The 18,305-nt window shown below is 35.7% G+C and overlaps 1 protein-coding gene across 2 annotated transcripts in view; it reads right to left on the bottom strand.

Annotated features, from left to right (window-relative positions):
• Nucleotides 1–18,305, bottom strand: part of LRRC7 (leucine rich repeat containing 7) — a 410,462-nt gene that overhangs the window by 117,056 nt on the left and 275,101 nt on the right. For both annotated transcript variants that reach the window (XM_044914052.1, XM_044914051.1), the window contains exons 9-10: nucleotides 13,521–13,665; nucleotides 9,029–9,101 (exon numbers count right to left, since the gene is read on the bottom strand). In XM_044914052.1, coding sequence (XP_044769987.1) covers nucleotides 9,029–9,101; nucleotides 13,521–13,665 — 218 coding nt within the window. The remainder of the gene's footprint in view (nucleotides 1–9,028; nucleotides 9,102–13,520; nucleotides 13,666–18,305) is intronic.

Genomic DNA, 18,305 nt, shown 5'->3' with positions numbered 1-18,305 from the left:
TACATACAGTAGAACTTCTTTCAAAATTGGAGTCAGTCCTCTCAAACCCTGCTGCTGCTTTATCAATTAAGTTTATGTAATATCCTTTGTTGTCATTTCAACAATCTTCATAGCATCTTCACCAAGAATAGATTCCATCTCAAGAAACCAGTCTCTTTGCTCATTCATAAGAGGCAACTCCTCATCTACTGGATGTTTTATCATGAGATGCAGCACTTCCATCATATCTTCAGGCTCCACTTCTAATTCTAATTCTCTTGCAATTTCTACCACATCTACAGTTACTTCTCCACCGAATTCTTGAACCCCTAAAAGTCATCCATGAGGGTTGCAATCAACTTCTTCCAAACTCATGTTAATCTTAATATTTTGACTTCTTCCATGTATTACAAATGTTCTTAGTGACATCTAGAATGATGAATCCTTTCCAGGAGGCTTTCAATTTACTTTTCCCAGACCTATCAGAGGCATAACTATCTATAGCAAGTATAGCCTTACAAATTGTATTTCTTAAATAATAAGACTTAAAAGTGAAAATGACTCTTGGATTTATGGGCTACAGAATGCTATTGTGTTAGCAGGCATGAAAACAGATCAGTTTCATTGTACATCTCCATCAGAGCTCTTGGGTGAAAGGGCGCATTGCCAATGAATGAGCAGTAATATTTTGAAAGGAATCTTTTTTCCTAAGCAGTAGGTCTCTGAAGTGGGCTTAAAATATTCAGTAGATCATTTTGTAAATAGATGTGCTCTCATCCATTTATAGAGCACAGGCAGAGGAGATTTAGCAAAACTCTTAAGGGTCCTAAGATTTTTGGAATGGTAAATGAGCACTGGCTTCAACTTAAAATCATCAGCTAGGGGTGCCTGGGTGGCTCAGTCAGTAAGCATCCAAATCTTGATTTCAGCGCAGGTCATGATCTTGGGATTGTGGGATTGAGCTCTGCCTTGGGCTCCACACTCAGCAGGGCATCTGCTTCTCTCCCTCTCCCTCTGCTCCTCTCCTTACCCCGTGTATGTGTGTGCCTGTGCATGCACACTTGCGCTCTCTCTCTCAAATAAATAGATAAATCTTTAAAAAATAAATAAATAGATCACCAGCTGCATTAGCTCCTAACAAGAAAGTCAGCCTGTCCTTTGAAACTTTGAAGCCACACATTAACTCCTCTTCTCTAGCTGTGAAAGTCCTAGGTGGCATCTTCATCCAATAGAAGGCTGTTTCATCTATATTGAAAATCTATTGTTTCGTGTAGCCGCCTTCATTATTATAGTTAGATTTTCTAGATAACTTACTGTAGCTTCTAAATCAGCACTTGCTGCTTTACCTTGCACTTTTATGTTATGGAAACAGCTTCTTTCCTTAAACCTCATGTACCAACTCGGCTAGCTTCCAACTTTTCTTCTGTACCTTCCTCACCTCTCTCAACCTACAAAGAATTGAAGAGATTTTTGCTCCGGATTAGGCATTGTTGTGGAAGGGAATATTGGGGCTGGTTTGATCTAACCAGACCATGAAAACTTTTTCCATATCAGCTATAAGACCGTTTTGTGTTCCTATCATTCATGTGTTCACTGGAGTAGCAGTTGTAATTTCCTCAAAGAACTTTTCATTGGCATTCACAACTTGGCTGTTCAGCACAAGAGGCCTTGCTTTTGGCCTATCTTGGATTTTGACTTGTCGTCCTCACTAAACTAAATCATTTCTAGCTTTTGATTTAAAGTGTGACATGTGTAATTCTTTCTTTCACTTGAACACTTAGAGACTGTTGTAGGGTTAATATTTGGCCTAATTTCAATATTGTTGTGTCTTGGCAAATAAGGAAGGCCGAGGAGAGGGAGGAAAATGGGGGAACAGCTGGTTGCTAGACCAGTTTGAACAAAAATGACATTTACAGATAAATTTGCTGTCTTGCATAAGTGCAGTTCATGGTGCCCCTAAACAATTACAGTAATAACGTCAAAGATCGCTGATCACAGATCACCATAACAAATATAATAATGACGAAAAAGTTTGAATTATTGTGAGAATTACCAAAATGAGACATAGAGACATGAAGTGAGCAAATGCTGTTGGAAAAATGGCACTGATAATGTTGCTCAATGCAAGGTTACCACAAACCTTCAGTTTGTAAAAAGAACTCAGTATCTGTGAAATACAATAAAATGAGGTATGTCTGTAATAACTAAAGAGAGATATATAAAACTTGTTTGGAAAAGGCAAGTTGCTTAAATAGCTACTGCCTGAAAGCATCAGGATATCCCCGGAGTTAAGAGACCAAACTGCAGCCAGCCAGCTGGGATTGGAGTCTGGACTGGAACAATTACTAGCAGCAATATCCTTGTCAAGTTACTTAATTACTCTGTACCTTAGTTTCATCACTGGGCACAAGAGGGTTATAACAGTAGTTAACCATGTGTTACAAGGACTAAATACAGATAAAACACTTAGAATGGGCCCATAATGAATGCTAAGCAACTTTTGCTATTATCCTTATTTTCAGAGATTGTAAAATCAATTTCATTTAATGTAGGCAAAGAATCAAGTTTTAGACTCTATCCTTAATTTTGTCATTAATATTAGGTAAGTCACTTGTGCTGCTTCTAAACAATGCAAGGAATTAACAAAATTGAAACTAATTCTTTTCTGTAATGTTTACTCAATGAAACTCACCCAGTTTTTGTACTAAATCCTATAGTCTAAGGTGAATTCAGTCAAATCATGGTGGAAACAGCATTTGTTGGGAATAGTCAATCATTTAGAGCTTTTACCCATGAAACATCTATGTTGACTGATTTTGAACAGAGTTACCATCATTGTCAAGACAATATACTTTTCATTTGACCCAATTTTCCCATTCTTCCAAAGTAATCACTGATCTTTCCCTTCCTTTGGATTCTTTGATTGAAAAGAATATCTGTAATTTTTTTTTATTATAGGAGAAAAGCACCACCCAAATGTAAAATTCTATTCAGAAGTATTTTTTTTAAGTGAACATTTCTACAACCTATGAGTAGAAAAAAGCTTTGCTCATTGCAAAAGAACACTGAAAAAAGATTCTAAATGCTTCAAGATAGGATACTGAAAGATTTTTTAACCAACCAAAATATAGAAACATTTAATTTATGCTGCATTTATAATTTGGCCACAACTCATAAATGGTCACAGTCCTAAAGTGTCAAGGCAGGGAGTGAAGGAGAAAATAGGCAGTAGAAGACAATGGCTTTTAAATGGAAATCATTGCTGGTTTTGTACCTTAACTGAAATCTTATACAATCAGTGAAGTTTCATTTGATCATTTCTCTGTACCTTTCTCAATAACTTTACTTTTTCTATAAGGATCACTCTATCACTTTGGGAAATACATTACAATCTTTTTTTGTGTGTTTTAAATTTCTCTCTCTAGGTCCTTAGACATTACAACAAAATACTATGATTCTAAAGGCTTATTCTTGAGGACTCTGCCAAAAAGCTCAGAAACAATTTCAAACAGTGCTTTTCTTGAGAGTATATTTTGTAAGTTTAAAATATGTATGTCATGGACTAAATGTTTGTGTCCCCTCTCCCAAGTCATATGTTAAAGCCTTAACCTCCAGTGTGATAGTATTTGGATATGGGCCTTTGGGAGGTAATTAGGGTTAGATGAAGTCATTGAGGATGGGGCCTTCATAATGGGATCAGTGCCCTTATAAGAAGAGACACTAGAGAACTAGTCTGTCTCTCTCTCTCTCTGTATACACAAAGAAAAGATTATGTGAGCACATTGAAAGATGGTAGCTGCTTGTAAGCCGAAAGAGGAGTCCTCAGAATGAAATCTACTTGCCACCACCTTGATCTTGGACTTCCCAGCCCCCAGAAATGTGATACACAGATTTGTGTTTTTTAAGCTGCCTAGTCTGTGATATTTAATTATGAGCAGACTAAGACAGTATATTATTATATTTGAAAATCAATATAAAACATTTTTCTTTTTAAACACTGGATGTTTATTCATGTTATATTACTAATCCTCACACAAATGAACATAAACAACAATAAATAAATAAATGTCTTTTTAATTATTGCTATTCATGACTATTATAATTTATTGAAAGCTATCCACCACTAAGTCTCACAACAACCTCTGAGGTGAATTATTTTTTCCATTTTTCAGATGAGAAAACTGCAATTCTGAGATGTGAAGTGACATGTTCATGGTTCATTAGTTAAGGAGTGGAGAACCCAGGATTGAAATCTGTCTAGTTCCAAGCTTGCAAACATTCCCCTCTGCCATACTGCTCAGGTACACACAATGAAGGAGATTAAACATACTCAAGACATGATCCCAGACTTAAGGAGCCTATATTCTAGTTGGTAAGACAAGGCAAAATAATGGACAAGTTAAATGATGATACAAAAGATAAATAAGAAACTGATGTAAGAAATGGAAAAATATCACAAGTTAGAATGTTCTCTAACTTGTATACAAAGTTCCCAAAACTTATTTGTCCATGAAACTTATCTTTGTGTCATACTTATTAAAATCCCAAGTAATGGGCACCTGGGTGGCTCAGTTGTTAAGCGTCTGCCTTCGGCTCAGGTCATGATCCCAGGGTCCTGGGATCGAGTCCCACATTGGGCTCCCTGCTCTGCGGGAAACCTGCTTCTCCCTCTCCCACTCCCCCTGCTTGTGTTCCGGCTCTTGTTATCTCTCTCTCTGTCAAATAAATAAATAAAATCTTTAAAAAAAAATCCCAAGTAATAATTGTTTTGAGAAATATAATTCAGAAAATGCTCGTCTACTTTGTAGGTGTACTATGACTCTTAATTTAGAGGAGGAAGCTGCAGTGGTCTGGGTGGGTAGAAGAGAGAAGAGAGAATTAAGTTGTAAAAACAGTAAACATATTTCTTGAATCCAAATCCCAGAAATGCAAATTAACTAAGTCAATAATTTTTTTTACTTTATCAAACTATTTTTTGAAAACATTTGTTGAATATGTAGCACTTTCTATTTATTAATACATTTAATCCTCACAACATTCTTATGAGGTAGGCATTATTATTATGATTTCCATTTTATGAGGAGGGATCTAAGGCTCTGTGACCCAATAGCAAATCAAAGAGCCAGACTTTGAACCCATAAGGTCTGGCTCCAGAGCCAAAGCAACCAACCACTATGGTAAACTTCCTCTCTAAAGCAGCTTCATTTTAAACTTCCTCTCTAAAGCAGCATTTCAGGTAATTCTGATACAGGCACAATAGATTAGGGTTTGAGACGGTAGCTCATAGCTGAAAGCTGAATCTAGATAGTTGTTCTCAAACTTTAGCATGTATCAGAATCCCCTCAAGGGCTTGTTTACACAGAGATTGCCAGCCCAATGCCAAAGTTTCTCATTCAGTAGTTCGGGGTTGTCTCTCATTCAGTAGATCGGGGTTGCCTCAGAATGTGCATTGCTAACAAGTTCCCAGTTGAAGCTGATGCTGCTGATCAGACAAACAAATGCCGAGAACCAGTGATTTAGATGAGACAATGGAAAAACTGGAATATTGTGTAAAAGAATTTGGGTTTTATCTACTGAAAGGTGTGTGTGTGTGTGTGTGTATGTGTGTTTACGTGCGCGCGCACATGCATGTGTGGTCGTGTCTGTGTGTCTATGTGTGTCTGTGTTTTGTCTTTAATCTTTTGACTAGTGTAACATTACATAATAAAAAATTCAAAAACTACAAAGAGTATGTGATAAAAGCAAGTCTCCCTGTTTATTCTATTCACCAGCCCCCACAGTCCCCTCCCTAAAGCCGTGTACATTTCTAGTTTCTTATGTATCCTTCCATGATTAGGAAACAGAGGGAAAAATGTTTTTTAGCATTCGGGTACCTAGAATAAAGTTCACGTATTTTCTTGTTACGACTGTTTAGCAAGTAGACTACTGGAATTTGCTATCTAGGGTATTGACATCATAGAGGCTAAACATCTAGATCAAAGAACTAGAAAATTTTAAATGTAGGTAGACATTATAAATGAGGAAACTAAGCCAACAGAGAGGTTTGATAACACACAGTGAGTGGCATAGCCATGGTTCACACCCATGTTGTTCGACTCCAAATCCAGTGCTCCTTGCACTATCCCTCAGGAATTTGAGGCCCAATGAGAAGAAGGGGCTTACCCAGCTTTGCTTAGTTACTTAAATTTTCTGACTCCCAGTCCAACAGTCTTTTTGTTTGTCCATACTATATGAGGGAATGACTTTTAAAAATTTCCATTCAGATTTTTGAGTTTTTATTGCTTTTGACCAAGGATATGAAGCTAAGAAAGAGAAGGTTTAGTATGCAGTTTCTCTTCCTGTGGAAGATCCTTTGCCTCTAGAGCAGTGGGACCCATTAAATTACCAAATATTATAAAATGTGTGACTCAACTATCATATATATTAAGAGGCATCATAGGTCAATTAACAGCTTAGCTTTGAGATCTGTTGACTTCTCTCAGCCTCAGTCTCTGTAACTGTTGATGGGGAGAGGGAGATAATAATACACATAGGAACTGTTTATTGGGGCTTTATCTCAATAGGAATGTGTGTAAAGCACCAAACATGGTATTTGGCAGAATGTGGGGGAAAAAAAGTTATTTATTATTATTTTTCACTGTACATTCAATTTGTAGAGTGGCTAGAACTTCTAGGTACAAATTAAGGTTTGAGAACAAAAATAATCAGTTTTATAAGTCATTTCGCACAAAAGTAATGGAATCCATTTCAACTGTGAAAAATGTTCAAAAATTAATTCTTTATAGTTGGATTACTAAAAATGATCTAAGATAATTCTAACATATTGAAATATTCTAAGTGCAGAATGAGAATATCACTATAGCTGGTCTTAACATTTCTAGGATTTTGGGGTCCAGAGTTCTAGGTAGCATGTTTCATAATAAATGCAGACTATTCTACTGTTTACAAAACACTTTTTGCATGTGCCCTGGCGTGCCATTAAATAAGATCATAATCAAATTTCACCTCTAGGCCTTGCACTAAACCTCTGATCTATCAATTCTGAATTCCCTAAGAAAAACAAAGCTATCATTGTTATTGTTATTGTTATTTTTACCTCATATAGGTTGCTTATTATGGTATATTATAAAATTTTAGATATTTAGTTTATTTTTTGCCATACATGCAAATTCAAAACATTTGTATGCAGGTGCTATCTTGAAATGAGAACATAAGTTAGACAATGGTTCTTGTAATTTTATTGTACAAAACATGATGTGATATAGAACAGATATCTTCAAATTTGTTGGTCTTAGGACCCTTTACACTCTTAAAAATCATCGGTAACTCTAAAGAACATGTGTTTATATTGTGTATATATGTTATAACATGTGTTTATATATCTATTGGTATCTTTTATATTATAGATTAAAATAGGGGTTTTAAAAATAATTACTACCTGTTAAATAATAATAAACTTATAACTTATAACATGTTATAACTATAAACTTAAACTTATAACATGTTAAATAACATTTTTATTCAAAGTAACTATATTTTTCTAAACAAAAACATTTAGTGAAAAAAGTGATATTGTTTTTATTTTTGCAAATCTCTTCAATATTTGGCTTAATAGATGGTACTAGATCTCATATCTGCTCGTGTATTCAATCTGTTGTGATGTATTGTTTTGACTGAATTATATATAACAAAATCCAGCCTCACATAGATATGATGTTGGAAAAGAGAGGAACATTTCAATAGTCCTTTTGGATCATTGTGATTTTTTCTTTGATACTACACCAAAACTCAACAAGTGGCATTTTTTTAGGCGATAACTGCAATGTAGAATCTGAAATTATATCAATGAACTTTTCTTATTCTTCATACCAATACATTAAAATCAACTGGTCTATTTTGCATTCTGAATGGGTCTTTTACCCATGTCTGATTTTGTAATTCATGCATTGGTCATTTGGAAATACTGCTTCACTGAGTTATACAGATTTTCCAGATGTTGACACATTTCATAACATAATATCAACAAATTACATTAATTTATATCACACTAGTCTTATCAGAAAAGCCTGTAAGGATTGGGAAGTTGTCAAGCTCACAGTGGCAGATAGGAATTTTCCAAAATTCCAATTTTTGCTTGAGAGCTCAAATTTTACTGTCAGCGACAAATACTGTTAGTTGTTTTCCTTGAAGTGACAAGCTCACTTTGTTCATTTTCGACAAAATATATGCCCAAAACTCAAGTTTAAATAACCAGTTTGTCAGTCATTCTTCTTTTTCTTAAAGACTATTTTTTTTAGAGCTGTCTTAGGTTCACAGCAAAATTGAGAAGAAGGTATAGAGATTTCCCATACACTTCCCATTGGCTTCTTTCTGTTTCTTTGTTTTTTCACCAGTTTTTTTGTTTGTTTTTGTTTTGTTTTGTTTTAGTTCATTCCTCTAACACTTCCTTTTTATTTTCTCTGAAACAATAATCAAAGGAAGATAATGGCACTTAAATATATATAAAAGAAAATGAGCTTTTATGATAAGATTCTTAACCTTTATCCCTGTAAACCAGTAATCAACCTTGAACTGAATAGGCCCATTTATCTTTGATGAATCTTTTTCATACTTTCAAAGGCAAATAATTTTATTTTTATAAATAACATTTACAGTACTGTTATATAGTACTACTAATATAAATAACAATTACTAAATATATTTTAAATCACTTATAGTGTAATGGTAACATTTACAAACTACAGAGCTTTATACAAATTGGTTTGATTTCATAAGACACATTCAAGTGAATTTCAAGCTGCTACTCAGTCAAAAACATCCAATTAATAGTATCTGGGAAATTATAGGCAATAACATAATTAATGATCTGGCTAATCCCTTTGCTTATGAAAGAGTCATAGTTATTTCACATGATATTATATAGTGTGTCAATGCAGTGTTCAGATATAAAATTAAATTAAGATAGAAAATGTTTTGAAGTAAAAAAATTTAACATATCCTTTTGTTTCTGGCTCAGAGGGGCTGACTGATATGAAACTTTGGCACTTACTTTCCGATTGTGTTGGGTAGCATTGTAAGTTGATTGTCATCTACTTTTAGAGTAGTTAGTTTTTTCAACAGTCCTAAAACAGAGAAGAAGTTTTATTAATACATAAGAACAGATCTCTGGTAGGAAATACAATATGAAAGAAAAAGAATCACTTGCGATGACTATCATGCCAGTTGGCTACACTCTGCTTATATAAACCTACAAATATCTTTGTATGTAGTCTAGTCTTGACTGTCCAGTTGTAAAAACTTTACTTGCATCAGTGGGAGTTCGGGTACATCAGTGCAGACAAATAAACAAAACATAGGGCTCCATAGAAACCTAAGTTGACAGCAACACTACCACGTTTCCCTTATCTAGTATACCGCAAATGGACCAGATGAAAATTTTTAAGCCAGCTATGATTTAATATTTAATTAACTCCTAAGCACATGATTAACATAACATAATAAAATTAAAAAAATGTAAAAAAACAAATCTGAAGTAAGCCTAATAATCAACGAATGGGTACTGAGGTATTGTGATGCAGTGGTTGTAATTACGGACTTGGAAAATTATAACTTATGACCTCATACTCTTTTTTGTTACCATAAATCCTTGACTTGAATCAGCAGAAAGCACAAAAACTTGCAATTTTAATATACCGAGTAGAACTGGCCAAGAATAGTTTCAACTTTTTATATTTCCCTGTCAGATTTATACCTTCCATACCCTTACTGCCTGCATTATTACCAGGGTTTTAATGACTACTAACCACAGAGTAATTGAAGAACAGCTTCCTTTACCCAGCCACAATGTAGTATCAGTATGGCTTAAATAGCCAAAGTCCAAGGGCAAAGCGTGGTTAATTTTGGTTTTACATTGGAAATATGCATATATACTGTAGGCTACTTTATTTTTTTGCAGAAAACTTGTTCTCAGGGATATAGTGGGTTCCATGGTCAAATGTGTTTGTGAAATGCTAAATTAAATAACATTAAACATATTTCATTAATGAAGTTTTTCTAGGACCTTGTAATATATTAATGTAGCAATGTGACTCTGCAAAGTTATTGCAGAATGTGTGTGAGTGTGCAGCATACTTTGTACAGCTAGTGTTTTGTGAATATGCTTTGAGAAGCACTGCTGTGGGTCATGCCCATGCACCTCAAGTATTCTGAGGATTCCTTAAAGGCATGGAGTAAATCAGAATAGATCTGAAATAAAAAGCGATTATTGCACTTTAAATTTCAGTATGCTCAGTTACATATTCTGGAGAAGCACTCAGAATCTCTACTCTAGTGGCGAAAAAGGGTCTCACTGTCAGACTGCTGTGAGAAAATATCTACAAAATATCGGAGCTTTAATACATCAACTTGTGCCCTGAGGATACCCTGCTGAAAACAGTAGCACCTGGGAAAGAGGACAGTTCTCACCGGGGTCATTTATCTCTGAGGTTTGCTCACCCACTGCCATATTCACCTATGGTTAAAGGGTGACTGAATCACTTCAGCTTCTCTGGTGTGTATGTAAGAAATATCAACCTTGGAAATATAAAAGAGCTTGTTCATCAATTGTGAAAAGGAAACAGGGCGTGATGCATTACAGCTAAACTTTGTATGACTTGGTAGCCCTTATCAAACTACTGCACCTGCCTACCAGTGGAGCTAGAGGAGGGTTGACAGTCTCAGTGTCACTTGAGTGGGGCATAAGAAGTTTTGCGCTGGGTCACAGATTGCTGTGCAAATACCATGAAGCCAGGTTGAAAGGTAGCCTTTAAGAGAATCACAGTACCAAAGTCTGAAAGTAGTGGTGAAAAGTCTTGAGGCATGTTAGGGACTAAAACCAAAGGGTTGTTCTTTTAAATGTTGGTAGTCCAATGATGTCCCAATAAAGAAGATAAGATACAATTTCCCATCCAATCAGAATCAACGAATTCTTTTAGGGCCTTAGGACAAAGCTCTCAGTCTCCTGTCCCAGATCCTTCTCTTGACCAAGAGGGGAATATTTGGAGCAAAGTCAGCCATTCCCCATGTATAATCAGGGACTCTGGCAACTCTGCAGATACATAAATGTAATTTTCTCTGAAAGGTCAACAGGGTCCAAAGATATAGTCTGAGTATAACAAAGTTTACTTTCCTAATTTGAGAGCCATTCAGATTCTTAATGAAGGTGTTAAATACATAGTACCCTCCTATCTATCCTAGTCTGCTTTATGCCAGCCAAGTACCTAATCTGATGTTTTCTATCACCCATCCATGTTGTCTTCCCCAGACCAGAAGGCTAATTTCCCCATCTGCTTTCTTAAAGGAAGATATTTTAAACAAATAATTATACTGTCTTTTATTTCACTATGTGCCATTTTCATTTCCAGGATTTCTAATTGTTTCTTTTTTTTATAACCACCTATTCTTAGTCATAGTTCTTGTTTTTGTTTTACAAGTTATTATTTTTATGAGTGTTATTGTAAGTTTTGTCTAATTGAGGATCTACACATACTTAAAAATCATTTTTTACGTTGCTTGATGACTTTGGTTTTTCCTGGGTAAATTTTCCTATTCGAGTTTTTTGTTGTTGTTACAACATTAGTTTTCCTTTAAGATTTCTGTTTGCATGCTCATTTGTGAGGGTGAATATTTTCTCCTTATCTATGCTCACCCGTCCCTGTCTGGCAGTTTTATGGTTACCTACCCCTGACCCCAGGTTTCTGGAGTTCAGAACCAGATCTCCTATTAGCAACATGGCGCTCTCATCCCATGTGGATAGTGCAGATCCAGTCCAAACTAGCTGTGACTTGCACAGTTTTCAGCAGTGAATCTATATCTGTTCTCTCCAATGCTAGCTCCACATACTAGCTGTAGATTGATTCAGGCTCTCTTTGCAGAAAAGGAGTTGCTGCCTCAATCTCCTGTGGATTCTCCTGTTATGCTTAAGGTACTTTTTTTTTTTCTTTTTTCCACTGCAGAAATGGAACTTACAGCTACCGCTGCTGTTTGTGGTCTGGAGCCCATCAGGCGTGGGGTCATTGCAATATTTCCATTCTAGCTCAGGTTCAGGTAGATGTTCAGCCTTTTTAAGCATGGCTAAATTATTTTATTTGCTAAATATTTAAGGAGCCCTTAGTATAAACTAGGCATAGTTCTTGGTACTGAGGAGGCAGTAAGGAACAAAAATATATTTTTCAAATATAAGTCATTTTTCTATTTTCATTATGTCTTTGAAGAGATATGGAGTGGTGATTGAGTGGGAGTTTAAGGCATGTATCTTGAGGGTTATCTTGACCAGATGATCATCTCTGTCATCTTAATCCAAGGATGCTCTTTTTAACCATTATACTTCCTCACCTTCTACAACATAAAACAGTATTTTCTAGACTTATCTGATTATATGTTTCATATAACATATATGTTTATGTTTAATAAAACAAATCAGAGGGCCTGAGGAGGCAGTAAGGAACAAATGTACTGATTCAGTACAAGCGTACTGAATCAGAATTTTCAGAGAAAGCGTCTGGAAATGTATAAGTGTTCAATAAAGCTCTTAGATAAGTCTTACAATGGAATGAGCTGGAAAAATACTGTTATAAAGTATGTGGCTACATAAAAAAAATTATCAATCTAGAAAGAAAGAAAACCTAGTCTATTAGCCTGAAAGAATGGTGAAAATGGAAGCAATAAAATATTGAAGAAAGATTTGAAATACTGCCTTATCTTCTAGCTTCCTTTCAATCAGTGTACCTAGGTTATAACTTAATTTTCAGAGGTTTTAATAAGTTACAGAATATATGACACATCGAATTCAAAGCATGTTAAAAACTAATCTCCAAAGTTAAATAATTGGCTGATTACCCTCCTGAGTCCTCTCATAAATAATAGTAAGATATCTCTACAAAAAGTTTTGCTCATTATTAAATTAGGAGACTTTAGTTATTTTACTCATATAAAAATTTATAACAAAAATGAATTGGGTGCTTGACATATACTAAAAGACAAATTCTCTGCTGTCATGAATCTTAACAGCATATAAAATACAATGTATCTGTTTTTAATAATAGAACCACAAAGAGATTTTATATTATTATACATCTTTATGTTATTTCTAGATTATAGTAGTGTTATAATAGTATTGAAAATAGGATATGGCAACACTGTGGATAGAAGCTAATTCTATGGTGATAAAAGCAGACACACATGGTTATCAATTACTCTAAATCTAATAAATATAATTTTTACAATAACATTTTACAACTTAAAAGATCTTCATTTAAAAAAAATATCAATTTGGTAAGATTTTAATAGGAGAGTCTTCTTGAATTTGATAACTAGTATTACCATTTCATTTTAAGATATTCAAGATGTAAAAACAGTATTTTACCAATAATGAACTTGGTAATTTATTAATATCAGTCAGGCTAACAGTATATTCCCTGTATCTAATGATAAACTAGGACTATGCCAAAAAAGAAAATGATATATTTCATGTAAACATTCATGACATAATAGAATATTCTCACCTATAGACTCAGGCAACTGTTGCAACATATTGGATGACAGTAAGAGGTCTTCAAGGGCTTCACATCCAGAAATGTCCAAGTCAACTGTTTCTATTCTGTTTTTTGACATATCCAGGTATACCAACATCTTTAACTTCCCTATAGACTTGATAACATTGCATAAACTCAGGGTTAGTTGAGAAAATTTCACAAGACATTGAAAGTTGTAAAAACCACAACACCGTAAAACTAATTTTAAAAGCAACTACAACAATAACAAGCATTCGCAAGAATGTGGAGAAATTGCAATCCTCATACATTGCTAGCAGGGATTTAAAATTGTATAGCCACTTTGAAAAACAGTTTGCTAGTACCTCAAAACGTTAAACAAAGAGTTTCCATATGACCCAGCAATCTCTCAGCATATACTCAAGAATGCAATATATGTCCACACAAAAACATAAATGTTCAAAGCAGTATTATTCACAACAGCCAAAAAATGGAAACAACTGAAATGCCTATCGATTGATGAATGGATAAACAAAATGTGGTATATCCACATGTTGCAATATTATTTTGCAATGAATGCAAATATATGCTACAAAATGGATGAGCCTTGAAAACATATGCAGTGAAAGATGCCAGTTACAAAAACCCATCTGTTGTGTGATTCTATGTATATGAAATGTCCAGAGTAGGCAAATCTATAGAGACAGAAAGTAGGTTAGGGTTGCTGGAGGTTGGGGGGAAGGGGACATGGGAATGATTGCTAATGGCTTCAGGGTTTCTTCTGGAGATAATGGAAATGTTCTAAAATTAGACTGTGGTGATGGTTATACAACCACGCGAGTATTCTAAAAGCCACTGAAGGGGCGCCTGGGTGGCTCAGTCGTTAAGCGTCTGCCTTCGGCTCAGGTCATGATCCCAGAGTCCTGGGATCGAGCCCCGCATCGGGCTCCCTGCTCCACGGGAAGCCTGCTTCTCCTCTCCCATTCCCCCTGCTTGTGTTCCCTCTCTCGCTGTGTCTCTCTCTGTCAAATAAATAAACAAAATCTTTAAAAAAAAAAAAAAGCCACTGAATTGTATATTTTAAATGAGTGAATTTTATGGTATGTGAATTACATCTCAACACAAGAATCTTAAAGCTGCAGAAGAATAAATAAATAATAAATAAATAAATAAAGATCGCCACCAAAACAGCATATGTTAACATGCTGATTCATACATTTCAAATGCATAAGAAAGGTTTTAAGTCATGATTTGGACTTTATCCTTAAACAGATTCTCTATTTTGTTCATTCAACAGTTCATTTTGATGATCTACTATGTATCAGGGCTTGTGTTATACATGGGAGACTTACTGAATAAGTCAACTAGGTATGAGGAGAGACTTGTCATGATACAGACAAAGTCTTTATCCTTACAGAGTTCATAGTAGTGGAGGAAACTGTCAAATAAACAAATAGTTATAATACCCGATCACATGTGCAAGAAAACAAAGCATGTGGAGAATGCCATAGAAGCACAGGGCTGCAAAATGTCTGAAAGACACAAATTGTCAAGAAAAGCAGAACCTGCACCTGGAAGAGAAAACGACACATACGTTCACAGCAAAATGTGAAAAATCATGGCATGTTTGAGGAAGAGTGGGAAATTCGATTTGTACGATTACAAGAAGCCAGGTATTAAAAGGCCTTAATGTGTTATGTGAGGAGATGTCAATTCTATCCTACGGGCAAGGAAAGCTGTTCAAGGTTTTTAAGTTGGAGAATGACATGATCAGATTTGTGCTTTAAAATATCAACTTCAGGGGATTGTGGAAGAAAGATTTGTGATGGGAGTGGCAGAGACCCATCACAAGGATCTGGAAACACTGAGGAGATGAGAAGGACCTGAATTAATATAGCAGAAATGAGGATGAAGAGGGGATGAGCTCAAGAAAAATTTAGAAGTGGGAGAATTAGATGAGTAACTAATTACTGAGGACAGGGAGGAACAAAGTCATACCGTGAACAGGAGTAACAGGGGCTGCTTAGCTGGGACATGGACCACAGGAGTCAGAACAAGATGAAAGTCCTCATTTTCATTTTCTTTCAGGGCATGTTTTGCAAATAAATGCCCCACACATATCCGTGTTCACTGGGTCATTTGTTCATCTAATCTACCTGTGTACACTTTAATATATTGTCTCTAATTATTTGACAGAGTGTAAATAAATAAACTTATTAACACACAGGTAAACCCTTTGCACTGTGCTAAGTAGTTTATATATATTATTTGATTTAATATTTCATATCCTTGCTACTCAAAATGTGTTTTGCAGACCAGCAGCATTGGCACCACCTAGAAGCCTGCCAGGAATGTAGACTCTCAGACCCACTCCAGACCTACTGAATCAGAATCTGCACTTTAACACACATTAAAGCTTAGTAATTAAGTAATGGTACACACTGGGTTCCCTGGGAAGCAGAGACAAAGAGAAGTTTATGAGAGAGTGTTTCTAGGACCAATACCAGTGAAAGACAGAGGGGAGAAAGGAAGCACGACTGGGCAGATGAAGAAGCTGAGCTGTGATAAAGTCTTGAGGAAGTCTGCAGCTGGCCCTTCAAGACTCACTAAGTTGGGATGCCCTGTAGTTGTCCTGAGGAAGGGTGAGGAGCCAGACCTTTATCACTGGTCATTGGGTGGAAGTCTCCCGGAATAAGGATGTGACCCTGGGTAAGGAGGTTCTCTTAAGCTGGAGCAATTCCTGAGGAGGGTGGAGAGCTGCAAGTAGCATTCCCAGAAGCTTCGGAAATAGAGTCAGTTCTTCATACCAGGAGGATGATGCATGGCAGCATCTACTACAAGTAACATTCCAAAGTTACCCCATTAATAAGGGGTGGAGCTAAAATTCAAACTCACTTTTCTCAGATTACAGACTACAAAACCTGTTGATTATCTTGTCAGCTACTGACCTCTAACTCTCTAATTAACCTAGCACATATCTCTAGCCCTGCTCCCTCTCTCCCTATGGAGGCAGAGAATGTGAGCAAAGTCTTGGAGTAGATGAATAGTTGCTAATCTAGGAACAGAGTACTTTGGGTGACTACGTCAGAAGGCTGAATTCTCCCCATGCCTGGAAGTATGTCACTTGGAAAAATATTGTCGCTTCACTTACAGATTTCCACCCTAAGGAGCTATTATGTTACCATGGCTCATTCTTCTCTTCTGGTGAGCAAGAAAAGAATGATACATGTGTTTATGTGTGTGTGTGTGTGTGTGTGTGTGTGTGTGTGGTTTCTTTTTTGTTGTTTTATCATGAGAAAATGTCTTTACTCTTTGAAGCCTCCTTCATTGTTATCTGCAGTGCAACTCAATATTTTGGTGTAAAATTTCTAAACATCATTTTTAGAAGCAAAATAACACTTTGGTGTTTATTTTTGAGTCTTTCTAAACCCTCACTTTCAAACACTTTATAAAAGCAATAGTAGCCTGGAGTGATAAAGGCCTTTGAAGTCCAAAGCCTCAGAGTCCTTGGGGATATTGAATCTTGCTCCAACACCCCTTGACATAAAGGAGTCTATAAGTGAGCAGTAGACAGCAAATGAAAAGAGTGGAAGCCATCACAAACAAAAGAAGATATTGAAGTTTGTTTAAGAATAAATACAGGTTCAATGCATTGTTTAGTCACATTTTGATTGGTTGATCTTAGAGGGACCATCACAAGACAACTATGTAGAAGACTAATTTTTCATCATCATCTACTTGCTTCTCTAATTTATGAAAAACAGAGTAGCAAAATGATAGTTCAGGCTTCCAAAGGTATTTTAGAAGTATATTAATTTTATGTATACATAAATATATATACATATATTTTATGATACATGAACTAAGAATAAGATGAACTTGCTTTTTTTCCTGTGTCTTTTGACAATAAATATTTAGGATTAATCATTCTATGAAACTGATAGACACGGGCTAGTTAAAGGCTGTATTCAAGATTAGCTTTTCAAAGACATGTGTTTCTAGGTACTTGCATAGCAACTATTTGCTGGCATAGACATTCAGAAAGCCATGCCTCTTTATGGCAAGGAGGTGGGGGGATTCCCACAAGGAATAGAGCAAAATATGAAACTCAAGTGTACTAACCAAAATGAGAAATCTACTTAGAGCAGCGTATAAGAAAAATCTACTCTTGAAACAGACAAATTAGGCAGCATTATCTGTTTCATGGACGGTTTGATCACTACTTTTCCATTTAGATAATAAGTTTACTAAAGAATTTGAGGTCTGAGCTGACTTTCAAGATTGGATTTTGGGAATGTAATGGCTATGGAAAGTAAGATGAGCATAATTCTCATTTGTGCCTTCCGTTGATTCTATAGCAGTGGCCTTTTGGGACATCATAGTGAACAACGGCTTCTGGTGCTGGTATGAATTATCACTATCTACCTGCTGCATGACCTTGGGACAGTTACTTACTCTTTCTGTTTTCGTTTCCTAATCCATAACATGGGGATGGTAATAAACTCTACTTCATAGGCTCATTATGAGGATTCAGTGAGTAAATATTTGTAAAACACCTAGCATTTATCATGAGCTAGGCATTATCTAGGTGTTTTTGAATTAATAAATATATCAAAGAGGCAGGCATAGGTTTTTCCAACTAGACATACATTCTGATCCTCAATCCCTGCACAAGAAATTGATGAGTGTCTTACCTGTGTTGCCCCAAGACCTGTACATACCTTGAATATGGCACAAATTAGGCTCTACTATGTGTAGTGGAATCTAGATCTGCCTCTCCTATTATGTGTGAGCTCC

The sequence above is a fragment of the Neomonachus schauinslandi genome, chromosome 4 (genome assembly GCF_002201575.2).
Source record: "Neomonachus schauinslandi chromosome 4, ASM220157v2, whole genome shotgun sequence".
In the NCBI taxonomy this organism is placed as follows: domain Eukaryota; kingdom Metazoa; phylum Chordata; class Mammalia; order Carnivora; family Phocidae; genus Neomonachus; species Neomonachus schauinslandi.
This window is presented reverse-complemented; position numbering and strand designations above follow the sequence as displayed.